The 25,093-nt window shown below is 50.7% G+C and overlaps 1 protein-coding gene across 2 annotated transcripts in view; it reads right to left on the bottom strand.

Annotated features, from left to right (window-relative positions):
* Positions 1-25,093, bottom strand: part of USH1C (USH1 protein network component harmonin) — a 46,340-nt gene that overhangs the window by 13,534 nt on the left and 7,713 nt on the right. The window contains exons 2-18 of one of the 2 annotated variants that reach the window (XM_025046394.1): positions 22,691-22,758; positions 21,101-21,244; positions 20,828-20,966; positions 17,070-17,178; positions 16,906-16,930; positions 16,649-16,706; positions 16,275-16,369; positions 14,891-14,975; positions 13,657-13,716; positions 13,445-13,501; positions 12,998-13,140; positions 11,854-11,919; positions 11,353-11,477; positions 7,910-7,959; positions 3,917-4,069; positions 2,478-2,594; positions 1,464-1,946 (exon numbers count right to left, since the gene is read on the bottom strand). In XM_025046394.1, coding sequence (XP_024902162.1) covers positions 1,464-1,946; positions 2,478-2,594; positions 3,917-4,069; positions 7,910-7,959; positions 11,353-11,477; positions 11,854-11,919; positions 12,998-13,140; positions 13,445-13,501; positions 13,657-13,716; positions 14,891-14,975; positions 16,275-16,369; positions 16,649-16,706; positions 16,906-16,930; positions 17,070-17,178; positions 20,828-20,966; positions 21,101-21,244; positions 22,691-22,758 — 1,977 coding nt within the window. Of the gene's footprint in view, positions 1-1,463; positions 1,947-2,477; positions 2,595-3,916; positions 4,070-7,909; positions 7,960-9,025; positions 9,100-11,352; positions 11,478-11,853; positions 11,920-12,997; positions 13,141-13,444; positions 13,502-13,656; positions 13,717-14,890; positions 14,976-16,274; positions 16,370-16,648; positions 16,707-16,905; positions 16,931-17,069; positions 17,179-20,827; positions 20,967-21,100; positions 21,245-22,690; positions 22,759-25,093 lie in introns of both variants that reach the window. The other variant, XM_006904728.2, reaches the window with a different exon arrangement.

Genomic DNA, 25,093 nt, shown 5'->3' with positions numbered 1-25,093 from the left:
CTACAGAGGTGCCTTCAACCTCCCATTAGAGGGAGTCCCTCCCACAACACCTTGCTTGTGCTGATTTTATAGCTGAATCCTGTCTGGTCAGCTGCTCATCCTTCAGATGGCAAAGTCTTAGAGATCACAGGTGGATCGATCTCCTCTGTGTCATTTTCAGCACTGCTCCCCTTCCCTCTTTACACGGAGAAGCATAAGCTAGGTGCTCAATCAGTGATTTTTAAATCAAATGTGTGGAGGAAAAGCCACCGCCCGTCTTGGTGAGGGCACTCACAATAAGCATGTGGCCCTCTGTGCCAGGCTAACTCAACCCTTGGCTGGGCTCTCGGGAGAGACACCCTTGGAACAGACAGACTTCTGTCTGTCAGAGCTGCAGGGCTCAGGACTCCACCGTGCCCTAGGAGTGCCCTGCTGGGAGCCGCAGCCTTGTCTACATCTGGTACTTTCTCCACTCTCACATTCCTTCCCCCAAGATCTACTGAATGCTCTGAGATGCTCATTTTGCTCTTCATGCAAGAACTCAAATCCACGCAGGGGAGGTTAATAAAAACTGCTGATTAGGAACTAGTGCCTGTCTTCCCCCATAACTCCCACCCTCAGCCGTTGCCACAGCCAGGGTTTAGGGAAGGTCTCGTGTGGAGCCTGGCTCCACAGCTGCTGGAGCAGAGGAACATTTTGTTTTTCCTTCCATGGAATCTTAGCTCCATGTCTTCTTTGGGGATTGCCTCTTCCAATGTAGTCTTTGGATTAAGAACAATTAATGAGAAATATGTCTTTTTGAGAAAGGTCACTGTTCTGCCTCCTGACATCCAAGGAAAAAACCTCTAGTCTTTCAACAGTAAATTTGGAGATTTCTAGGAATTCTCTATCTTCATCTTTTCTGTAGCTGGAAGTTGGCCAGACATTTCTGGGTATTATACTTCAAGCCAATATAGCTGGCTAGTGCCATAGAAAATGACACCACCATATCCTAATACTGCACCGGACAGTGTTATTATTTCATTTACGGAGCCTAATACTGCTCCCCTGCTCTCTCCTTTCTTCCCCACGTTAAACTGGGAATTCATTTTCCACATATAAGGATATCTGGGCTAATATCAAGAAATGACAACCTGTGACATGGAGCTCTGGTTATTCCACACAGCCTTGCAAGTACTACCTTGAACGTTACCAGCCCATATGCGCCAAGAGGAAGAGAGGACAATGAACATTGATATGATACACTGCTGCTCAGCCCAAGTATCACGGGCATTTCACCATACAATATAGCACTTCCAACTCAGCAGAAACCATACGCATGCAGAATGTCCACAACATGCAGGTTGGGAAGCTCATTCCTGGAAAATGGGATGGGGCGATGTTTCTTCCCATCTCCACTCACAGGAGCAGTGGAGGATGTGGGAAACAGCAGCCCTGCCCACTCTTCCTGATTCCCAGTGTAGCATGCGGAGTAAGGGTGGTACCTTTGGGGTGGGTGGGAAGCTCCGTTCGGGGACAGGAGAGTTGGCGGGCTTCCCGCTGTGGTTCTTTGCCTCCCAGTCCTCTGTTGAATTGCCTGTATCCCCAGCGCGGAAGGGGTGGTTGCCCAGTGCCTCTTCCAGTGCCGAGGGCAGTGGGCGGGTAGGAGTGAGGTCTTGAGTGGGAATAGATGGTGGGGGAGGGATGGGAATGGGGGGTGGAGTGCGTTGCACCCAGGGTGAGGACGAGGCACTCACACGGCCTGATGATGGAAGGACAGGGGGTGCGGGGGCTTTGGGAGGTGGGTTGGAGGGTGGAGGGTGGGGCATCACAGGCAAGGCAGAGGGAGTCTTAGGGGGATAGTAGAACATATCCAAAGGGATGTCATCCAGGTCAGTGGTGTGGAGGTGCAGCCCGCCTGCGAAGCGTCTCAGGGGCGGGGCCAGGGGAGACACAGAAGGTGGAGGAGGCGGGGGCACCGTGGTCATCTGGGGGAAGGGGGTTGTAAGGAAGTTCTGTAATCATCTGACTAGCGATCTACTTCACAATATATCTAGTATGATGCTCTTTAAACCTATTTCTCTTACTGCTGGAGACCCACCACCCTCAAACCAGAACAATGAGGGCGTCACTTCTCTGCCACCTGAGCTCGTACCAGACAGCCAGTGGAAAATGCCCAAGTGCAAGAGCGTTCCATATTATGCCATATGTGGGTGACAAATAAGGTGAAGATATAATTTGTCATCTAAATTGGAACACATTTGACAGTGAAAAGGGGATTCTTAGTGATTGCACCAGCGTAATTGGCCTAACTGAGACCACCTTGGACGAGCTGGGTCTTGGTGGTTACTCTGGAAATAAGCCCAGGAAGACAGATATGTTCCCCTTCCTCAAGAGAGGAAGGGGGCATGAGTTGGTAGGGGCAGCCATGAACAGTGGCCTTCCTGCCTCCCATTGTCACCAGGGCGGATCATTCTAAAGGCAGCAAGAGGGTCTATGTGGAAAAAAATGGCTGTTACCTCTGAAATCTCATTGTCAGCAGAGGAAATCTGCTCCAGGCGCGTCTGACAGAGCCTTTCCACCCAATACTGAATCTTTTCCGATTCCTCAAGGTCTTCCCGCTCTGTCTCGGACACCTGGGACCCAAGACCAGTGCAGAAAGGAGAGAACAAGGGCACACCTGAGTCACACATGGGTGGCACACCTGAATCAGTAGCACGAAAGCACGTCTTTAAAACCCCCAGAATACTATTGGGTGTGTCAACTGTCTAGAAAAAGATCTGAACTTGTTCAACCTGGGCCCAGAGGAGCTGACAGGCAGGAGAGGGTGTTGAGATATTGGGTTGACTAACACCACTTGTAGGCAAAACCAAAGAAGGAGCCCCTACACTGTGTGGGATTAGCTGGAATCCAGGATCCTCACAAACCCTAGGCTCTTACGATTCTCCAAGAATAGTTCTTTCGTAGGCTCCCAGCACATTCTAAGAGTTTAACTTTACACTTCTTTCCTGGCTTAGGGCTGCCTTGTCCTCAGAAGCACAAATTCTATTTCATTCATTTCGTAGCTAACTTGCTCCTAATGCCAGACCTAATGCACTTCACATTTTCCAGGACTTCTCTGGTTTCATAATCTAATCAGCTTTGCATTCTGATTCATGGAAGCATTAAAGAGAAGCAGAACCAATAATAGCTCCACCAGCTAGGGAGTTAATGTTACCCAGCTCACCGAGGAAGTAGGAATTACTCATGCTGGAAGACTGCTTTTGGCATGCCTTGAAGGAGACAGCCTTAGATACATTCCCATGTTGAAGAGGTCTAGCCTCAGACACACTCTATGCTGATGGGAGCAGCCTCCACCTCATAGCCTGATTAATTGGGGGATGGCCTCAGACACCCTGCCTGTACAATGGGGTTAGCTTCAGACCCACTCTCAGAGCCAAGGCAGGTTGGGGAGTCCTGGTCTTGGACTTATAACCTGGGCAAGGGGGCACAACCAACTCAGATCTAATGACAGGTGGGTGAAAGGCTAACTTCCTATCTACAATCTGGGTGGAAGGATTAGCCTCAGACTCACAGCCACGCCTAGGGTGGAGAGGCATCTGCCTTGAGCTCACACTCTGGTCGGGTGGTGGTGGTGGGGACAGGCTCAAACTTCTAGCCAGGCATGTGGAGGGCTAACCTAAGTCCTACAATCTGGGAAGAGAGGCTAGCCTCAGACCCATACCTGAGCAAGGAGGCCAGGCTCAATCCCAAACATACACCTAAACTGGAATCTAATCTGAGATGACCCTGGACAGGTGGGATGGTCTCACTCTCTAGACTGAGGAGGGGACAGGGCTCACTCTATCCTTGACTCCATGTGGAGAGAATAACTCTAGCTGGTTCCCTGGAAGAGTGGAAGGGAACAACCAAACCGTGTCTCAGGGGTGCTCGCCTGGCCTGAGCGCAGGACACCTACCTCCTGGGCCAGCCGGTTGATCTTCAGTTGCTTTTCCTTTTCCAGCATCTCCTCTTTCTCTTTGTAAAGCTTTTGCTCAAACTCTAGTTCCTTTTTATTCTTTCTCAACTCCTGAAGGCTGTCATACTTGGCTTTCTTCTTATCCTTTCCTTTCTGGGTCGACGTGGCATTGTTTACATGACGAGGATTACAAGGCGGTGTTGATACTAGCACAGCACCGCAAACAGGGCATTCGGTCCTCACACAACACCAGGCAGCCACCCCATGTTGAGCCTCTCCCCCAGCTCTGCTCATCTGCGCTGGGCACTGGACTTCAAGTGTGGGACAGGCAGGCCACTGCTACCCATTGCAGAGTGCAACACCCATTCCCTCTGCCAGCCAGAAGAACTATTCATTTACTAGCTGTGCAATCTTGGCTAAGTTTCTTAACCTTTCTGGGCCCAATTCATCTCCTCTCCAAAATGGAAGAAATACCTGGCCCACAGGCTTGCCATCCAGAACCAATGAAATAACATCTATAAAAGAGCTTTATAAATATTGAAGTACTGAATAAATAAAAAGGCATTGCATCTATTTCCTAGTATCTGGGTACATGCTTTCTCTATTATTTGGAGAGAAAGGTGTTTCATGTTCAAATACCACAGATGCATCCTGGAAGAGTCTACAGAAAATCCTCATTTGTAGACATCCTCTGTTCTGAGCTAGAGGAGGTAGGAACCAGCTTTGACCTGGGAACACAGAGCCAGTGACATCAGATTTTGTCCTGATGCTTAAGCTCCAGATTATTTCATCCTGGAGAGTCCACCATTCCCTCAGAACTGGGCCTCTGAAATGAGTATTAGCCAGAAACTATAAGACTAGGAATTGGGGTTGTGGGGAGAGAAGAGCCTAACTGCTTTTCCCTGGCTGTTAGGGTTCAAGAGGACTTGGGGAGGGGGGTGAAGGGCAAAAAGACTCCTTACTTTTCCTGTTGGAAGTGGACCCACAAAGCCTGCTTTCCTGGCTGCTTCTTCCAAGGGGTTGCAGGGAAACCAAGGAGTAAGGAAGAGGATTAACATGTATGGATTGCCTATGTGCCGAGGAAACTCCATCGATTACCTCACATGTAGGTATTATCCCAACTCTCTTGATGAAGGAGCCAAGGATCAGAAAGGTGAAGTCTCTCGCCCAATGTCAAACATCTAGTATGTAGCAGTGCCAGGATTTGGACCTGAGCCTTCCAGGTCCCACAAATTTTCTACCGTGTTCAAATGAGGAGCAATGGGAGCATGGCAGGAGAGAGCGTCAGCCCCATCATACGCAGCATGTAGGACAGAGATAGCACTCTGGAGAGGGAATAGTATTGAGTCAACATTCTGGAGAATTCCTGGGGGAAGAAGGAAACCCACCTGTTCACTGAGCTCACTTTCATCCCTGATAAGCCTACCTGGGTCCTGCTCTCAGAATCTCTGAATCAGCCCAGCATCCAAGGCCAGATGTGAAGAATTGAGTTTCCCAGCAATGGACTTTGTCCACAGCTGAAGAGGTCATTATGACTGAGTCATCTTGCCTTCCCTCCTAAAGACAACCCCTACCTCCTTGCATGGGTTATGTGCTTTGGAGATGCCTCCCCCACCCCCACCCGCCGCCTCATTTTAGGGATGGCAGACCCACCCCAGAGCAGTCTGTGAGCCACTTGGGAAAATGGTTATAATTGCTTCAGAGTCCTGCTTGGTTCCTGCCTACCCTGTTCACTACTAGACACTTGGCTCAGTTGAGAGATGAATCCCTGCCATCATGTTCTAGATTCAGATGGCAATTCTTCAAAAGGAGCTAGAAACATTCTGCCTGATGGCAGCTTGCTAGAATAAGGCCACAGCCTCTTACAGGGACCACCATGATAGGAATGACTGTTCTGTTGGTTTTTAAAAAACCACCAGTGCTAAGATTTTAGAGCCAGGGCTCCTGGGTGGGCCAGGCAGATGAGACAGCTTCTGTCCCATCTCCAAGAAAGCAGCACCTGCTTACTGATACAGAGGGCGAGTTGTCCCCTAGCATTGTCTACTGAACTCATACCAGCCCACTCCATATGGGTGCTTAGTTGCACGTGAATCTGCCTCCCTGCCAGATGGTGGATTCCTGAAAGTAGGGCATGTTTGTATGATTTACTCAAGCAGTCCTGGTGCGAGGGCTTAGTCAGAAGCATGAATCCTTCAGGCCCTGGCATGGACTTTGCGGGGGCACAGGCCTGGGGGCCTGAGCGCCAGAAGGAATTACTGCCAGGTTAGGAATTGAAGACATTGAGTCTTTAGCTTTTCAAATAAGGGGAGTGTGTTTGCACGGATGGTCATGGTCTTAGACAGCCACTTGCATTACCTGGGCACCAGGTGTTTCAGCTGCTGGAGACACAGCATCTCATGTGGCTCTACAGAAAATGATGATGGATTTTCAAAGCCCGATGAGAGGCATGATTCTGTTGTCTGATTAGCTGCCAGCTAAACTCATGGCAAATATTCCTTCTGGTCTAGACTGAGAGGAGAGGTAGATGGGGTGGATGTGTTCTTGCTGCTATCTAGAAGCAATTTTTCTCTTTTGGAAATGAAATGAAAGCTGAAATATCAGTTATTTCCAGAATGACTGGAATAATGAACAGGGAAAAACAGGCCTACTTCTTTAGCAACGGCACTTTTTCAAGTGACATGATCTCTTATGGAGAGTGTGCGTAGAGGAGACACATACACAGTTCTCTTACATTTACCTAGTTATTAGTGCCTGGAAAGGAATTTACCTATCCACTTTCTTTCATTGGTTTTTCAAGTACAACCCTGTGTGTATGTGTGTGCTGTCCTCTCTAGCTGAGTTCTAGTAGAGACAGTTTATAGGGGAGAATTAGAAATTTAACCCAATAAGGCATCCTAAGCCATAGAGTCAGCCTGGGAAATAAAAAGGACAGTTTCGCGAGACTAATTCCTTTCTGAGACCATGCTGGTGTGGTAAGGAATCCCCTGAACGGCACTGTCCTGGTTTATTCGATGTCATACAAATCATGATCTGTGCTCCCAGGTAAAGATGTTCACCTCTGTCAGGAACAATACTGCTATCTGTTATCTTAACATCTTTGTGTTGGAGGAAGGGGGTAGATGTTTCCGGCACATCAGGTATTCCCAGTTTAGAGGCAGGAGACGTTACATATCATCAAGTTCACCCCGCTGCAAGTGCTTTGGTTTCTGGAAGACTGACATCTTGCCAGAAAGAGCTGGTGGAATGATATGTCTAAATTAGTTCACCCAGATTTATGCCGATGCCTGATTCCAAATACCAAGTCATCTTGAATGTCCAATCTATAGATATTAACAGCAGCATTTTCATAATCAAATGCCAAAGTGATTTAACAAGAAAAAGGATGAGAAAGGTTTATGGGGCCTGGAGATACCATAATAAGATTTAGAGAGAAAATCCAAGGCCCCAGAGACCAGATAATTGCATTATCCCGGGGACATGCAGAGATATTTCTAGAACAGAACTGTTATTGCTGTGGCTCTCTGTCCCAACCCGAGGGAGCAAACCCCTGCCTTGGCAGCCAGTCTGTGTCTGGCATAGTCAGTTTCGTAATCTGTGCTGTGAATATCCAACCTGATATTTCATCCCGTCTGACCTCAGCTTCTGGTCTTGGCCTTTGGCTCTACTTGACTGAGAAACGAAGCAGAAGCTTCCTGTCACACCCTTGCCTTTGTGCCCTGTGCCCACCAGGGCTGGTGCTGACCTAGGCAGTGCCTAATGGTGCTTGGGTAGTTCTCACCTCATGAACAATCCCCCGCCCCCCACCGTGACGCCTCTGTGACAGCACCCTGCCATTTGACGTCAGTCTGACGGAGAGGCTCTGACACAGTTAGCATTCAAGTGAATAGGTTGGGTCACACTGTTGAGAGTTGATAGGACAAGAAATAATGTTTGGAAAAGGCCAAACCCACAGCAAACACAGAGGCAAAGGGGACAGATGCAATCCTGTCATACCTTCCGTATGGTTGGGAATTTGCCATCATAACGATAAAACCACCCAAAGGCTGTAACAACACAAAGAATGAAGCAGTGAGACAGTTTAGCTCAGCCAGATTGTCCAGGGCAGAGGCCAGGAGCTGGGTTCTCAAGGAACACGTGGCTTTGTGAGGCAAAGGGCAGAATCGGCGGATCCGACAGCAAAACTGCTCCCTCAGTCTGACTCTCCACTTACCTGGCCTCACCTGGATTATAAAACAGGCCTAAGACTACCCGAGGAAGGCCCCGATTGCCAGGCCCTGGGCAACTGCCTCTCCCTAGGACACTGGCTTCAGAAGTCAGTGCCAGAAAACCAGAGAGAAATCCCCTTGTGAAGGATGAGTCTGCAAACACAAAGCCCTGTTAAAAAAGAGCAAGGCCCCTCCTGACCAACGTCTGGTCCCTCCATCCAAGAAATGGCTCAAGACAAAAGTGCGCCTGGGTCTTTGCCTAGAACTGCTGTCAGAACAAAACAGTTTTGTCTCATAGCGCAGGCCATATCTTCCACTTTCAATGTTGAAAGAGAAGGCAATGACAGTGGTCAGCTCTGGGAAGGGCAGCTCAGGCAGCAGCGGGCGGAAGATGAGCCTCCAGAAAAGCATATCCCCATCCAGGCTGGATAACTAGGGCACCAGACCCCTGTCTTTCCTAGGCAATAGCGTGATGCTTTCTGGGCCAGCGGTGATGGTTTAAATAGTTACCCACCCTTGACCAGCCTGGGTTCTAGAACAAGATCTTGAAAGCCTCCTGCTGGACCAAGCACTATCCCCTAGTTGTTGGATCTTGGCAAGACCTGGGGAGTCCTGGAAGAAGCCAGCGCAGCAGACGAAGGACTTAGCCTTGGGCAGTACTTAAATATTTGAACCAGTGGTTCAGCCGTACCGATGTGCACTAGTTGACATTTCAGCCCGGCCATGAGTCCTATTCTCAAGATTCTGTGTGCAGTGCTTGGACCAAGCCGGGGCTTGGAGAGATTCCAGTGGTTCCCACCATGGTGGCTGGCCCCTCAGAGATGGGTGTCTACAGGGTTGGCAGAAGAGAGTGAGCAGGGCAAGCAGAGCAGCAAGGCCAGGGAGTGAAGCGGGGGCCGCAAACCTGCTCTCCCTGTTCCTCTGTGCCTCTGTCCAGGTCGTCAGCAGGCTCAAGCTCGGGCTCCACTCCCTGATCATCTACTTGGGAAAAGAGGAAGGTGGTGAACAAGAGAGAGTGAGGCGACCAAGAGGCTAGAGCTGCTTCCCAGGAGCCTGGGGACCTATACCCAGCTTCCTCTATGAGCTGTGAGGTCAGGGGCAGGAACAGGGCTCAGGAGCCCAGAGCAAAGCTTTCCTGCTCTGGGACGATGCATGCTGAGCTTTCAACCTTGGTACCTTCAGTTCCTCTATCTGTAAAATGGGCTGACAACAGGGCCTCTGATCTGACAGCAGAGTGAGAGCCTTTTGCAGGGCATTTGGCTGAAACTTGGGAGGTATGGCACAGAGGATGGGAATATCTGAGTATTACATATGTTTGGTGCCAAAGGCCCACTCCTCACAAGCACGGAGACCTGAGTCAGGTATAACCTGTCAGCTAACTGGGCCCCAGAGTTGAAGCCTGGTCAGAGAGGACCTGACTTCGGCTTGATACTAATGAGCCCACATGGCTGAGACCATTCCAGCCTCCCAGGAAAAGGGAGAAATGCAGGAATTGAGTTGGCTCAGAAGTCTTCCAGCATTTCCTAACTTATCACCGAGTTAGAATTAAATTGCTAGTGCGTGCGGAGATGGATGGAGGCAGCAGCTGCCCCAGCTCAGGCTGGCGGACTCCGGTCATCAATCTCATGCTTCGCAGCATTCCCTTAGAAAACATTTATATCTTGAACAAAGGGAAAGTTCTTGCTTCTTTTATTCAAGAAGTTTAATATGGTTTAAAAGCACTAAATAAATAGCTAGCTAGAGAAAGGGTTTTTTGTTTTCTATAGCTTCTGTGAGGATGTGTTGGCTCTGAAACCAAGATCCAGTTTTGAGGAATTGACTAGAATTGACTAGAATTACTAAATTGACTAGAATTACTTTCATGAAAAGCAATTAAAATTGATTTCTCTCCTTCTGAAGCTCCTATTTCACACATAAGAGCAAATTAGCTCCCTCTCTAAAACACAGATTATTCACCAGGAATTTAGCTCTGGCCACATCCTCAACTAATACCGAATGTCACGGGGGAGGCTGATGACAGCATGCTTTGTCCTTCCGAGAGGACCCTGAGATGACACTATACCCTGTGGCCAGGAAGGAGCGTGCTGGGAGCCATCTGCCTTGCACCGAGTGGGGATGAGATGGAACCACTCTGAACCTCATCGTTGACCCAAGCTGATGACCCTCTAGGCCTTGGGCAGGATTCAAGGTTGGGGCCAGAGCTGTCCAGACCCAATCACAGGATCCCAGATGGCTGCCATGTGGCAGAAATAAAGAACCTTGGTTCCGGGGTGCAGATTTACCCCGTATCTGGACGTTTCCAGGTCAGCTGAGCACAATTAGTGCTCTGTAGAACCTGCCTCATGTCAGGTACAAATGAAAACAGCTGTAAAGCGAGAATAAAGACCCAACCAGGCATCCTGGACTTGTGATTGCCATGGGCCCTAAGCTGTCTTACTACTGGCTCCCCACCCACACGCCCACTGAAGAACCACTGAGCTTGAGCGCCCCCACCCCCACTTTAACCTGGTGTTGTGAGCTGCTCCTTGAAGAGGCATCTTGGGAGTTAGAGTTGAGAGCAGGTGGATAAGAGAGCAGTTGGTTAGGGTCTGGACTGAAATGGGAGGTGACAACGCAGGACAGATGAAGAAAGGACATGGGAAGGGCAGAAGGAGCTGAAGCCACAGGATGGCTGCGTGTGATGTCTGGGAGGGGTCTCACAGTCCTCTCCCTGAGTGGTGGAACCAAGCAGGGTCCACATACAGGGATGTAGGTGGTAGGGGCACTTCAGGTAAGTTGTTCTCACCGTCACTCATCGACCTTGGACCACCTCTCTAATGTGAGCCCCTTCCCCTCTTTCCTGCTGTTGTTTTACCCCAGCCCCAATTCAGAACCAGGTAGGAAGAGGACATGACAATCGACAAACTAAGATAATCCCATGCGCGGTTCCACTTTTGCTATAGCTCTCCAATCCCTCTTCAGCAGCCCAAGGACACCTGCCTGAGTTTGTGTTGTGGGGGAGACCCAGGACTAGGAGAGCAAACAGATCCTGCCCACCCTAATGCCATGATGTCATGGCAGACAGCCCCTAGCACATGGCTGCCCTTCCATGAAGGAAATGCAGCTTAGAGAGCCATGGGATCATCACCTGGGGAGGTGATGGTCAGTACAGGGAGACCAGCAGCTCTGTCTGGACTGCTCAGCCCCCCAGCCCCAGAAGGAAGCCCTCTCCTCCCAGCATATGATACATACACTTTGGCTTGTGAAGGGGCACTGGGTGCACCTCAGCAGTGATGGTCTTAGGCGATAGCAGCTGTTCCTTTGAGCCCCAGTCTTCTTCCCACTGCTTCTTAAACCTCTCTTCCTCCTCCACGATCCTGAAATAAGACACCCCCCACCTTGCCTGTGACTGGAATCAGAACCTTCGCAGGCCCACCTACTGCCTGTAGGGAACCCCCAAGCAGACTGGGGAGGGGCCACATGGTTCTAGTTGTGATGAAGACCACAAAGTCCTTGGCACTTACATTCCAAATTAAGTATGAATGCAATTATGTGAGACTATGTTCTAGTTACCCCCATATGGTGAGCTTTACCAGGATTACGGAATGGCTAAAACAAAGGAGGTTCCACTAGGGGACAAGAGGCCAGGTAAATTGGGCCTGGAGGTGGCCTCTGGCTCGCTATACTCCCAAGAGCACACTCATGTCCACACACAGATACGTGTGTGCAGACACATGGAGACGAGGCACTCACTGTTCCATCTCCTTCCGGTATCTCTCATTTTCCTCTGCTGCCTTGTGGGCGATTTCCTTTTTCCTTCTGAAACCAAATGCGGATTGTTATGTTGGAGTCTATGCAAGAGAAGTTAACTCTTCCTTGTGGCTATGTGGCTAATTTTTTGAGAAAAGTTTTAAATACTTCTTTCAGGAAACTTTCCAAGGATGTCTGGACTAGATTTGGATGCTGAGAAAGCAGATCTAGCAAAGTCTGGGCCTTGTGCTCTTGTGTGGTTTTGTCTGGCATCACTGAGCAGAGATTCTGTGCTGTTGGAGCTGGGAGGCCAGTCAATGTGGGCCACGCTCCATGAATCTACCTCCAAACACTTAAAGTGAGTGATGACAGGCAGAGTCTGGCCTTAGTGAAGTCTTCCCAGAAGAGGATCCCGGACCCCAGGGGCAAAGCTGGGGCTGCTAACCAAAGCCAGGACTGTGGGCAGAGGTACCAGCAAGGCTAGTTCTAGGCTAATTCTGTGATGGGAGGGATGGGAAGATCCTGTCCACCATCCTTTTCCAAATTCTAATGAAGGTCTTAGAGTGTATCTGGATTTGAATTTTGGCAGTAGTTTATTGATTTATGAATTGCTCACCACATTTATTCTCAGTCCATCATCTCAACTACCCCACACGAGGGCAGGGGGCTTGTCACCATAGATGGGGCAGCCAGACTGCCTGAGAGTGAATGCCAGCTTGGCCATGTGTGACTTTGTACACAAGTGACTTACCCTCTCTGAGTCTCAGTCTCCTTACTTGTAAAATAGGTTAATAACATCTATCTCACAGGGCTATTGTGAGGATGAAATTAAGTAACGTACACGAGGCCCTAATACAATGCCAGCCACACGGTTGGTACTCAACAAACGTTAGCTACTGCTAGTAGCATCCCCACATTCCTGGGTCTTGGAAATCAGGAGCTTTCTTTGGCAAGAAGGGAGGAACCCAGTGGTCTGGAGGCAGGGGATGCATTTGCTGACCACCACTGGTCTCATCTGGTCTGAGGACAGGCCTCAGGGGGAGAGGATGAAGTTGTCTCAGGACACAGTGGGCAGGAAGCAAAGCGGGCAGAGTCCTACAGTGGTCTGGGAGGGTAGGGAAGGGGTGTCCTGGCTGGCCACACTCACTGCCTCTCCATCTCCTGCTGCTCCTGGAGGATCTTGTTGGATTCCATCGCCAGCCGCTTCTGCATCAGAAGTTCCTGCCGCTGCAGCTCGTGCTGCCGCACCTCTGCCAGCCGCTCCCGCTCTGTCATGAACAGCTCCCGGCCCTCGTGGGGAGAAAGGAGCCCCTTGCTCAGTCCCCTGGGGAACCTGGGCTTCCACTGCCACAGTGTGGGGGGCCAAGATGAGAGTCGTCCTCTCACTGCCGTGGCCCCAGTGTCAGGTACTGTGGCTCCTGTGGTCTCTGACCGAACTTCTCCAAGCTGGGCAGAGAGCCTCACCCTTTGCTCTGGCAGAGCTTCAGACAAGACCCCTTGGCCCTTCCTAGCACTGTGTGGCAGAGATCACCCTGAGTGACTGAGCCTGGAGGTCAGGGGTCATGGGGCCTCCAGCAGTTCATTCTGGACTTACGGCTCCAGCTACGATGGAGATGGTCAGGCTGCGGCTACTCTTCAGCACGTTCACAGCCTGTGGGGACAGGTGGACAGTCAGCTGAGGCCTGACAGACCAGAGCAGTCGAGGCCTCTAGAGAGCACAGAAAGTTTCAGACACCGTGTTGGGGAGAGGCGGGAAGTAGAGGGCAGAGGTGATAACTGCCAGCAGGCGAAGACCACACATCTCACCTCCTTATGGTCCAGGTTGGAGAAGTCGATGCCATTGACTTCGACAATCTGGTCCCCTGTCTGGTGGAGAGATAGAGAAGGATCAGCATGTTTACCTGTCTGTACACTCACCTGCAGCGAAGGTTCCCCTTGGGAGCCAGGGGCAGACATTGAGTATTCGAGTGGCTGCATCTCAGCTCTCCCTTATTAGAAATGCAGTTAGAAAGCTCTGTTGGGATCTTCCAAGGGTCCCTCCACCTCATATCTCTTTCAAATATTAGCTGCCAAATATTATACCATTCAAGGTTCATTCTTTTGGCTGAATTTATGACATTTGCTTTGAAAACTCAGTTTGTAGACATAGGAGCTCTTGGGCTTCTCATATAGGCAGACGCTGTGTTGAGTCAAAATAATAATTAGTAGATAACATTCATCAATCCCTTGCTGTGTGCCAGGCACAGTTCTAAGCATATATATTAATTCATTTAATCCACACAGTGAGCCTAGAAGGAAGGTTATTGCTCTCATTTTATAGGAGAGGAAACCGAAGCAAAGAAAAAAGCAACTTGTCTAAACTAGAGGTTAAAAGTTCTGTCTCTGCCATCAGACCACCTAGGTTTGAATCCCAGCCCTACCATACTAGGTACGTGATCTTAGAAAAATCACATACTGTCTCTGGGTCTGTTTCCTCATCTGTAAAATGGGGATAATGATAGTACCCAATTCTCAGAGTTCTCATAAATTTCAAAAGGCTTAGAACAGGAGTCCCCGACTCTGAGGCTGAAGACAGGTACCAGTCCGTGGCCTGTTAGGAACCGGGATGCACAGCAGGAGATGAGCGGCAGGCAGGCAAGCAAAGCTTCATCTATATTTGCAGCCACTCCCCAGCATTAGCATCACCGCCTCAGCTCCACCTCGGATCGTCAGGCATTAGATTCTCATAGGAGCGCTGGTCCCTGGTGCCAAAAAGGTTGGGGACCGCTGGCTTAGAAGAATGTCTAATCCAGTAAACACTCAATGAATATTAACTCTTTGATTATTATTACTTCATTCCCAAGCTTAGGATCAAAGGCTCTCAGAACTGGAGAAGACTGTAGAAAGGGTCAAATGCCACTCCTTCACTGATGCCGTCCTTCTCTTGGAGAGAGGTAGGAAGAAATCATCAGCCAGTGACTGCTGAAAAAGGGCTGTGTGGGAAGGCACGTGCCTCCATCACTGTGTGATCACGGTCTGACCGCAGCCCAGGGTCACTCACCTCCAACCCCACCTCGGCAGACAGGGATCCAGGCTTCACATTACTGATGAAGATGCCAGGTTTCTGGATGGGGCCACTGGAAATGCTGTGGAAGAGGCGGGGAAAGCAGGTGAGCCTCTGCCTTCAGTACTTGCTCATTCTCAGTGTTCTGTCCTATCTGCCTGTTTGTCCAGTGCTCCAGCCCCTCAGGATCCAGGTCACCCATGAGCTCAGTACCAAGACCCTCTGCTGTCTACCTGTGGCAGTAGCCACAGAAAACTACTTGTAATTGCCCCCTACCCAATCCCTTACCCAACATATCACATATACTGTTTCTTCTCTCTTTCTAGCACTTTCCTATCCATTCCTTAAGACTCGAATGCTTTCTTTATGGAGTTTTAATCAAACTTCTTATATTATTCCAGGAATAGCTAGTTGCTTCTTTCTCTTAAAACACCTATAATGCTCCTAAAGAGTGCTCCCAAAATACCTACAGCAAGGGAGGCACTTGTACTATTACTCACCCCTCTCCCAGATGTGCGACAGACATCACTAATCGATCACAGCACTCTTCCTACCAAGTCTAGATACAGCCAGCCTTACAGTCTTTTCAAAATCGTACTCCAGGCAGCCACTACTGATTGGTTAGAGACAGCAGGGATTTTCTATCCCTGATGCAGAATGCAGCTCCATTAGTGTCCTTGTCACTCTACACTGTAACTAATTATGTGGCTGTCTTCAATACCAGGCTGTAACATTTTAGAAAGGAGGGACTTATGCTTGGCAGAAAAAGTATTGAATAAACATGAACGAATGGAAACAATAAGAATAACTTAAATAATAATAGATAATATTTACTAACTGCTTATCACTTGCTGGGACCTAAGCTTGGTACTTTACTTCTATCATCTCATTCCTCCTCACAATGTGGATATTATTATCCCCAATTTATAGAGGGAGAAACTGAGGCTCCAGGTGGTTATATAACTAGTCCAAGGTTCTAGAGCTCATATGTGGCAGAACAGGGTCTGACCCTTACATCTGTGATTGTAGTGATTTCATGTTTACCAAGAATGCTCCGTGTGATCTGATGCCTGTTTGCATTTCTTTGTCTGCCTCTTAAGGAAGCCCACAAGGTAATAAGTGGCAAGTGACAGAGATGACCAGCAGGACAGGCTCTCTTTACAGTAACTAGAGGGCCCACTAAGGGAACATAGCTCTTTCTTTGGGCCTCAATTTCCTTATCTATAAAATCGACCTGTTAGGGCCGTTATTAAGCTCAGAGAGGAAATCAGGCACCCGAGGATAAGTCTCCTCAGAAGCAGCAGTGAGTGAGGAGAGAGGCATTAGGTGCCTAGGGGGGCTGCTGGCCATGACTGAGCCTCAGGGCAAGCCTGCCACCCACCTGCAGCCAAGGCCCCTGGAGCCCACCAGGCTGATGAAGACCTTCTTCTCCTTGTTTTCCTGACTCCCTGGGGAACCCAGGTTGCTCCGCCCACCCTGGAGGAAGGACAGAAAAGGGTCATTAGATGTCACATGTGTACATGTAGCCTCTTGAGCTCATAAGCACTGCTATGCCCACGTGAGCCTCATGGCCATTCTGTCCCAGGGGGTGTGCGTCTGCACCAGCTGGCCCCCAACAGGGATTTTCTAGATGTGCTAGGGACCTGTGTGAAGCCCCTGAGGCCACATCCCTAGAGCAAGCCCCCCTTCAGACCTGCTGCCCCTCCTTGAAGACCACTCCATCCGGACCCCATCACTGGTGGTCCTGACCCTTACCTCAGATTCTGACACAAACTGATCCACGTACTGCCATTTGAGGGGCTCATCAGGAGAACTGATGGGAAGGGAAAGGAGAAGGGTCATTGGAGAGAGATGTTTGGGGACCAGGTCCCAAATCCAGACCTGCCCCATCTGGAGCCTCCGGGCACCAGGCCCAGGGCAGTGCTGGACTGGGGGAAACCAGACCCTAGGGTTGATACCAGGACCTTAAGCCCACAGGGAAGAGTCCACCAGTAGAGGAGGGAGCTGCTCACCTCTTCACAGGGATCAGGCCGATATCTGCGGGATAAAGGCATGGAGGTTAGGATAGCACCTCTGGCCTCCCTTCCTCCTCTAGGAGCTGGGTTCCCTGCTGCCCACCCCACTCTATCCTATACCACACCCCACCATCAGCATCCCATCCTCTAGCCTCACTCACGTCTCACTTTGATGGACACGGTCTTCTTGGTGCGAATAAGGTTGATGACCTCCTCATGGGTACAAGAGGATATGGAATACCCATTGATCCGGACAATCTCGTCCCCTACCTTGCCATAAACAAAAGGAATAAGCACCAGGTTGAGGGAGTGTCAAGCGGCTGGGCAGGCTCGCTGTCAGATGCCCCGGGCCTGCTCTCCAGGAAGGGGGATGATGGCCAGGCCTTCCCTCAAGAAACCTCGATGTGTGCCCTAGTGCCTTGTCACAACCAACCCACCCTCCATCAGTCTGAGGGACCCTAGGGCGGTGGCACTTTCAAGAAGTCTTTATGCTCTATTTTGCAGCTAGGAGACACATGGTAAGTGAAGGGCACAGAGACTGGGGAGCAGAGGTGCCTCACTCCTGTGTCCCTTTCACCCCACTGGGGCCCTGTCAGGCTCTGGAATCCAAGTAAAGGGTGACCCTTCACCCAGATTCAAGCAGTTCTTCCCCGGCCTTTGTCCCACCCTGGCCCAAGGAGCAGGCTCCCCTGCAACACCATAACAAGTCTGGGTGGGGAACTTCCATGACTCTTGACTTGAGCTCACATCACTCACACACACACACTCTCTTTTCTTCCATTCTATGGAAATTTGATGGACATTTTAATTTGCCACAGCCCTGATCTCTGAATTTTCATTCTGGATGTAAGCAAAGAACAGTGAATGAACACAGGTTTTGGCATCAGTTATCCTGGATTTAAACCCCTGCTTTTATTCTTATTAGCTGTGTGACCTTGAAAAAGTCTCTTAAACTTTTGGAACCTCAGTTTCCCTCATCTATAAAATGGAGAATGCTGCAGTTGCTGTGCAAATTAAATGATTGTATACATGTAAAGCCGGCCAGTGTCTGGCACCCTGTGAACAATCAACACACGGTTGCTATTGTTTTCATGAGTTGGTCCTGAGCTCTAAATACTCTGATCAGATCCCTCTTCTCAGGACTGAGGTCTCATTAGGCCGGGAGCAATGGGGGCTCAGAGGGTTGCTGGGCCAGCCCTGGATACAGATACGTGGTGAGACTGCCCCCTGCTGGACACTGCCAGGGGCTTCTCCAAGCACCTCCGCCCTGGGATCAAGGCCCAAAGTTCTTCATTTAATAACTACAGGGCTGGAAAGACCCTCAAACATCAGCTGAAACAGGCCCAGGGGGGTGATATTTTGTCCTCGGTCACACAGCCATTAGCTATAAAACAGGGATTGGGTCTGGGATGTCTTTCTCCAGCCTGAAGCCAGAGCAGGTCAGCTGGGTGCTTAGCTCACATTACATGTGCTGACCTTTTGGAGACTTGTTGGTGCATGTTGAGGGGTGCAGCTTGACTGTCCATGGGATCTGAGAGCTGGGCAGGCACATGGCCTCTGAGGGGTCCTCTAGGCCTGGACACAGGGCCTGGACACAGGCCCTAATCTCAGAGGCCTGACAAAAGTGTCAGGGGGCTCAAAAAGGCACCACAAGAAGGGGCTCACTGAAGAACTCTCTAGGTTTCTGGGGCCATCTCCTGTGAGGAGAACAGCTGGATAAGCTCCTTGCACCTGCTTTTTACACCGACTCTGTGTTTTTGTTAATCAGATAAGGAAACTGAGGCTTGGAAAGGTGAAGTCACTTGCTTAAGGTCACCCAGCCAGTAAAGTGCTGCTAGGATTTTGAGTCAAGTCTCGCTGACAGACAACAGTGTTGTCTCTTGGGCACCTGGAAGCAGAAAAGGAGGATGTCTGGCTACGCCTGGCTGTAGTTCCCTGCGCTCTGTGGATCCTTGCCACCCATCAGAGCCCTCGAGTTTCATAGGAAAGGCAGAGATTACTCTGTCCATTTTACAGCTGGAATGACCGAGGCACACAAAATCTTTCTCTAGCCCTGGACTACACAGCAAGTTGTGCAGCACAGACTGCCCCATGCAGGGCAGAGGACATAGGTTCAGACACGATACACTTGGGAAAAAAATCTAAAATTTAGTAGGGGGATAAGAGCAGAAATACGGGGTCCCAGAGCTGGGTCCTATTTATTGGTAGGTCCGAGCCCCTGACCCGGGGCCTAGCCTCATTGGTCAAATAAACGGGGCCTTTAGTCCCGCCAGGCTACGTCTGAACGTGTCCCTCTCCTGCCTTCCAGAATCTTCTTCTAGCCTCCCTCAGGCATGAGATCTCCCCAGAAACATGAACCCAGACAGGTGAATGGATGCAGATAGTTTCTCCCAGCTCCTCTGAGTGAAGTTCCCTGTCTTGTTCCTAAAAAGAACCTGCTGGGGACCCTGGTCGGAATGTTTCCCACGCAGCCTCCCCCAGCTCAGTTTGCAGGATCAGCTTTCCTCTCCCTCTCACGCTGTGCAGAGCCCTGCAAAAGGCCCTTTGTGCCAGGGCCACAGTGAAATGACGATCTGAGGGACAGCGGCACAAAGGAGAGATGAGCCTGACAGCTCGAGAAAGGGCCGATAATTCATAAGCCTGAGAAACAGGCTGGAAGAAAAAACTTAGTTTAATTAAAATGTCCTGCTGTTCCCAATCGTGGCGGCATCATCGAGAAATGCATGTCCTAGGAGGAGAGCTCACTCTGGAAAAAAGAGGGTCTCCACTGACGCCAGGAGAGGAGCTCATTATGTTTTTTGTCTGGCTGTGTTTCTAGGCTGGAAAATGTGCCGCACAGGAGAGGAATAATGAAGCGGCTGAAATTTCAGACGCCACCAGTGAGCCGTGAGACAGGGATTTAGAACAAAGCGATGTCTGTCAGCTCCCAGTTTCCGTCTCCCTCTCCACAGTCTCGTACCCTTCACCTTCGGGCCCCCTGAAGCCCGCGGCTTGGCAGCCCGGATCGGGATGTTGATAACAAACATGCTGGAGGCTCTGGGAGGGGGTGGGAGGGCCTCCTTTATCTGGACATACGAAAACACAGCTCTGCGCTCTGGCAGGAGGGAGACCTGGAGGTCTGCCCATCTCTGCTCTGACACTGAGGTGTGGGGACCCCAGGGGAGGGGCACCTGGGGTGCTGAAGAGAGTCCCCAGGGCTTGGCAGTCAAGAGACCTGGGTTCAGGTCTTGGCTCTGTCACTTACTGGCTGTGACACAAGTCAAGATCTGAGCCTCTATCAACTCTGTAAAATGGGGATGATACGGCCAAGGTATATAACGAGAACTGGCTGTGCGCACGTTACCTGGCACGTTTCAGGTGTTTATTCAGTCTCCCTCTCTGCTTATTTAACCAACACAGAGCACTTACGTGCCTGGAACTATTACAAGGACTTTATAATATGAATTCATTTATTCCTCCTAACAATCTGACGGGGTAGATAGTGTGATCATCATCATCCCCATTTTATAGATGAGGGACAGGGTTAAGTGTTTTTGTCAAAATCACACAGCTACTGAAGAGCAAAGCCAGGACAGCCCGGCCCCAGAGTCTGCCCTGAAGCACCACACCACACCGGGATTCCCTTTCCCTTTCCAGTGAAGGCTACATGTCCAAAGCTTCAGACGTCAGGACATAACTAGGAAGTATGGGAGGTGGGGTGCAGCTCAGCAGCAGTAGCTGGAAGCCAGCTTCCCGGCTCGACTTAAGAAAATAGGCAATTGCCTGCAGGCTGATTTCGTGGGCTTGAGGAAAACCTGTCAGGATGTGTCAGCCTTTTCCTCTCCCAAAGTCTCCGAAAGGTGAGCTGACCACATTATGCCACGTAGCCCAGCAGTGAGAGACGGGGGAGGCCGGAAGCCTGAGTATTCTGCTCACTTACCTGGAGCCCCACGCTGTCTGCCTGCCCGCCTTTGATGAGGTGGGAGATGAAGAGCCCACAGCCAAACTCAAGGCCGCCACGCACGCTGAGGCCAAGGCCTTCAGGGTGCAGACGGTCCAGACGCACCTCCTTCAGCTTCCTGCCGTAGGAGAGGTCGGTGATGGCCCAGCTCCGGCCTGACCACCAGTGCTGCCCCATCCAATAGCGAGCGATCCTGTCCATCCCAGGGGGCCCCCTGTCCTCCCGCTTCGAGCCTGACAGCTCCCTCCGCACCTGGAGCGGCGGGGGGTCAGTTGGTCGTACTCCACCTGGTGCTTCAGCGGGATAAGGGGCCTGATGGCATCAAACAGTGGCAAGCGACTGGGCTCATTGATGACCAGCTTCAGGTCTCCCACAAGGACAGCCACATCCATGGTCCTGCGGAGACACGGGGGACACTGAAGCCTCACCCATGGCCATGACCTCTGAGACCCAAGGATTCCCAAAGGAAGCAGTCCTGGGCTACGTTCCCTCTCCACTGGGCCCAGGCCTTGGAATTGAGGAAGACTGTCCTGAAAAGCCCAGAGGCCCTAGCTCTGGGCCAGGTGCCTCAACGAGCTTCGTTCTCTCCCATAAACATCACGAGGAAACTGGCGAAGTAGGGATTGTTAACCCATTCTGCAAATGAAATCAAGTCAGGATTCAAACTCACTCTGCCTTGTTCTGAAGCCCAGGATCTTCCCAGACAGGAACCCTCATGTGAGACAGTGGCGACCCCTATCATCCCCTGGTCTCCCACTTCTGATCTGCAGCTAAACTGTAACTTCTACCTTTACAATGTCCCTCACGTGCCTCCTCCTCGCACTGTTCAGGCCCTCACACCTCTGGCCTGCACCTCTCCAGCTGCCTACTGACTTGCTCACTCCCATCTAATCTTTCCTAAATGAAAATCGCTCCTCTTCTCAAAACCCACAATGGCTGCCTCTGCCCAGACGACACAATCCACTCTCCCTGGCAGGCTCAGGGCCTCCGTGACCTGTTGCCACAGTCTACTCCAGGCTCGTGGCTGTTCATGGTCTCCGTGAGCCCTGAGCTTGTCACTTCCTACTCGTTTGTGCTTTCACGTCTCTGCACCTCGGGTAATGCTGGTCCTTCATGCTGGAATGCCCGTTCCTGGTATTGCCGCCTATCAGAATCTTTCTTACCCTTCAACCCCCAGGTCAAGGCTTCTTGGTCCTTGCCCCCGTGATTAGAAGTAAAAACTCCTTTCTTCACATTCTGGTTTACTTCTATTTAGCAGTTATTTGATTGTAACTTATATTAGAGTTCTTTGTGTTTGTGTTGTCTGTCCAGCTTCTCTTTCTAGGCCACGAGTTAGTCGAGGAAAAAAAGTAGATCTTATTTATTTCCAGATTCTGTGTGGTGTCCAGCAAGTGGCAGAAGCTTATAAATGTATGCTGAATGAATGTAAAAGCAGGTGGGTGATAAGAGACATCTGATGCTGCGGCTGGGGCCAGCTGGCATTTCCTCTCCTGTCCCAGCAGCCACACTCTATTCAACCTATCTGGCTACTCAACAGCCTCCCCCATCAGATTGTGAGCAACCAGAGGGCGATAACCAATCTGTCATGCTCACACGTGTGCCCCAGCCCCTAGCACAGAGCCACGCACAGAGCATTTGTTTAAATATTTGCTGAGACAAATGAATGATGTGTCCATTTAGTTCCCAGGAGCCTCGAGCATCTGCCCCCCACCCCTAACCCGAGCTCCCCAGGATGGATGGGGGAGGTCCTCTGTCTCAGGACAACCCATACCTCTGTCTGTAGGGCTCCCTACAGACAGAGATACCCAGGTAGTCCACAGGAGCTGGACCCGGCACACTTACTGGTGGTACATCCGCAGCACATCATAGAGATAGTCCTTCTCTGCATCATTTTCAATCAGAAAATCCACCTGGAAAACCCAGGGCAGAATTATAGATCCAGGCCCTGTAGCAGATGCCACGGAGAGGGAGACAACTGCCGGGAACATCCTCAGCATCTCCTCAGGGCAGGTGTTGAGTGGCGAGGAGGGAAGCCAGAGGCCAGGCCGGCCTTCTGACCCCAAACCCTCAGACCGTGCAGACCGCCCCAGTGTGGCTACAGGAGTACCTCTGCACATCCAGGTGTGGCAGGCCCGGCCTTGTCCCCAGGCAGGTGCACACACGTAGTCACATGTATGACAGCAATACACCACATGGCAGCAGTGCGGGCACTTACCCCCATGGCTCCGTCACCCATGTCCAGGGGAGCAACAACAATGTCAGCTCCCTGGTATGGAAGAAGCCTCCACCTTTTTTTTGTTTACCTGACGGTGGCTGTAGTGCCGGATAACAGCTTTCAGAAAGGATTTGGGCCACTCGCTCAGATAGCACATCCCACCCGTAGGAAGCACCCCACCACCGAGGTCTTCTACGTCACCAATGCCAGGGGCGACTCTTCCCTGTCCCCTCCTGGCCTAAGCTGGGTTGATCCTGACTCCTGGCCACTCCTTCCCCTCCTAGGTCCCTGAATGTACCCCCCCACACACACCCACACACCCCAAGTGGGAGAGTCCGGTTACATTATTTCATCTCTGCTGACGTCAATGGCTGGGACTCCAAGGTCAAGGTCAGGAACTGTTTCATTAGCACCTCAGTCCCAGGGGAGCTGGTGGGCCAATAGCCCCAAATTCCACTGCCTGGAACAGTTCAGTACGAATCTCTATGCACTATATCCTTGGCTCTCTCTTCAGCCTGAGACTGAGTAAGAGGGCAAGGTGGAGGCCTGAGGGAATCACTGGGTACCCCCCCTCTTGTCACCTCCAGGCCCAACAGCATGCCCCAGAGTCTCAGCCCCACACAGGAAGAAGCTGCTGCTGGAAGCTGCAAGCTCCCACCTGCCTGGTCCTCAGAGGAGCCCAGAGCAGCTTTGCCTCTTTCTATGGGTATCTCATGGATTCTAGAAGGCTAGGCCAGTCTGTCTGTCCCAACACATTAGGCCCAGCCCTGGGGATTTCCGACCTGAGCAGGGGTACAGAATGCAGATTGTTAGTCTCCACCTGACAATACCCCCTTGTCTCTAAAGTCAGGCTGACCATTTCAATGAAGATGAGAATTACCTAGGAGGCTTGCCCTCCGCTGACTCACAGTTGGGCTTCAGCTGCTGCAGGAGTTCACCCCCACCTGCTCATTGAGGGCACTCCTGCCTTCTCTTATTTCACCGCCCCTCTCCTCCAGGCCAGGGGCTCCGGGTCAGCTGGAAGATGGGGGATGGAAGCATCTGCTTTAGTGAGTGGTACTAAATCTTAGGGTGGTAGATTGGACTCTTGCACGTACCACATACGTGGGCACCTCCCAAAGCCCATCTCTGTGAGGACACAGCCTGGACTCTCTCCCTCCTCTGCCTGGGCCTATATGAGAGGGGTGGGGACCGCCTGAGATAAGTCTGGGCTGCCCACATTTGGCTGTGGTGGAGGAGTCTGAGCAGAGAAAGATTCTGAACTCCCCTAGAGTCAGGGGCCAGGAATAGTTTTATAAATTGGATCATATCGCTTGTTTAATAGCTTCTTGTTGTACTAAAATCAAATCCAAATCAAATTCCTTACCTTGACTTATCAAAGCCCAACTTCATCTCCTGCCACTTTTCCTGGCTACACAGGCCTCATACGGCCACCTTGCTTCAGCCTCAGGGACTTGGCATATGCTATTCCCTCTGCCTGGACTGCCTCCCACTTCCCTGCTCGTCCAGCCTCCTTCCCAGGGAGGTTTTCCGTCTCACCCACCCAAACAGAACCCATTCTACACCAGCTCCCTACCCTGACCTGTTCCAGTTCCTTCATTACAGCAATCGCATGTGTGATAAAAGGCTTTTTTGGTGAATTGGTTTGTTTCCTTCATCAGACAGAACACCCCCGTGAGGGGAAGAATGAGGTTCATTTGTTCTAAATCCCTTCTGCCTAACACATAGTAAGTGGTCAATAAATAAGCAGTGAATGAATTTGTCCATCCTCCTTCCTCCTGGTATGCCCACACAATCAGACAGGAGGAAGGGAATTATGGGAACAGAAGGGGAAGAGAAATAATGTTTGCAGAGGCCCAGGAGCTTTTCTTGGGCTTTCTCCCATTTGTTTATCTCACCAGCCCTATGAGGGTTATATTCTCACGCTATTTTGCAGATAAGGAAACTGAAGATCAGAGAGGTTGGGTCAACTCACCTGAGGTCCCACAGCTAATAAGAGCCAGAGGTAATATCTGAACCTTAGTCTAGCT

The sequence above is a fragment of the Pteropus alecto genome, unplaced genomic scaffold (genome assembly GCF_000325575.1).
Source record: "Pteropus alecto unplaced genomic scaffold, ASM32557v1 scaffold120, whole genome shotgun sequence".
Classification (NCBI taxonomy): Eukaryota; Metazoa; Chordata; class Mammalia; order Chiroptera; family Pteropodidae; genus Pteropus; species Pteropus alecto.
Note: the sequence above shows the minus strand (reverse complement) of the source record. Positions and strands in the feature narration are given on the sequence as shown.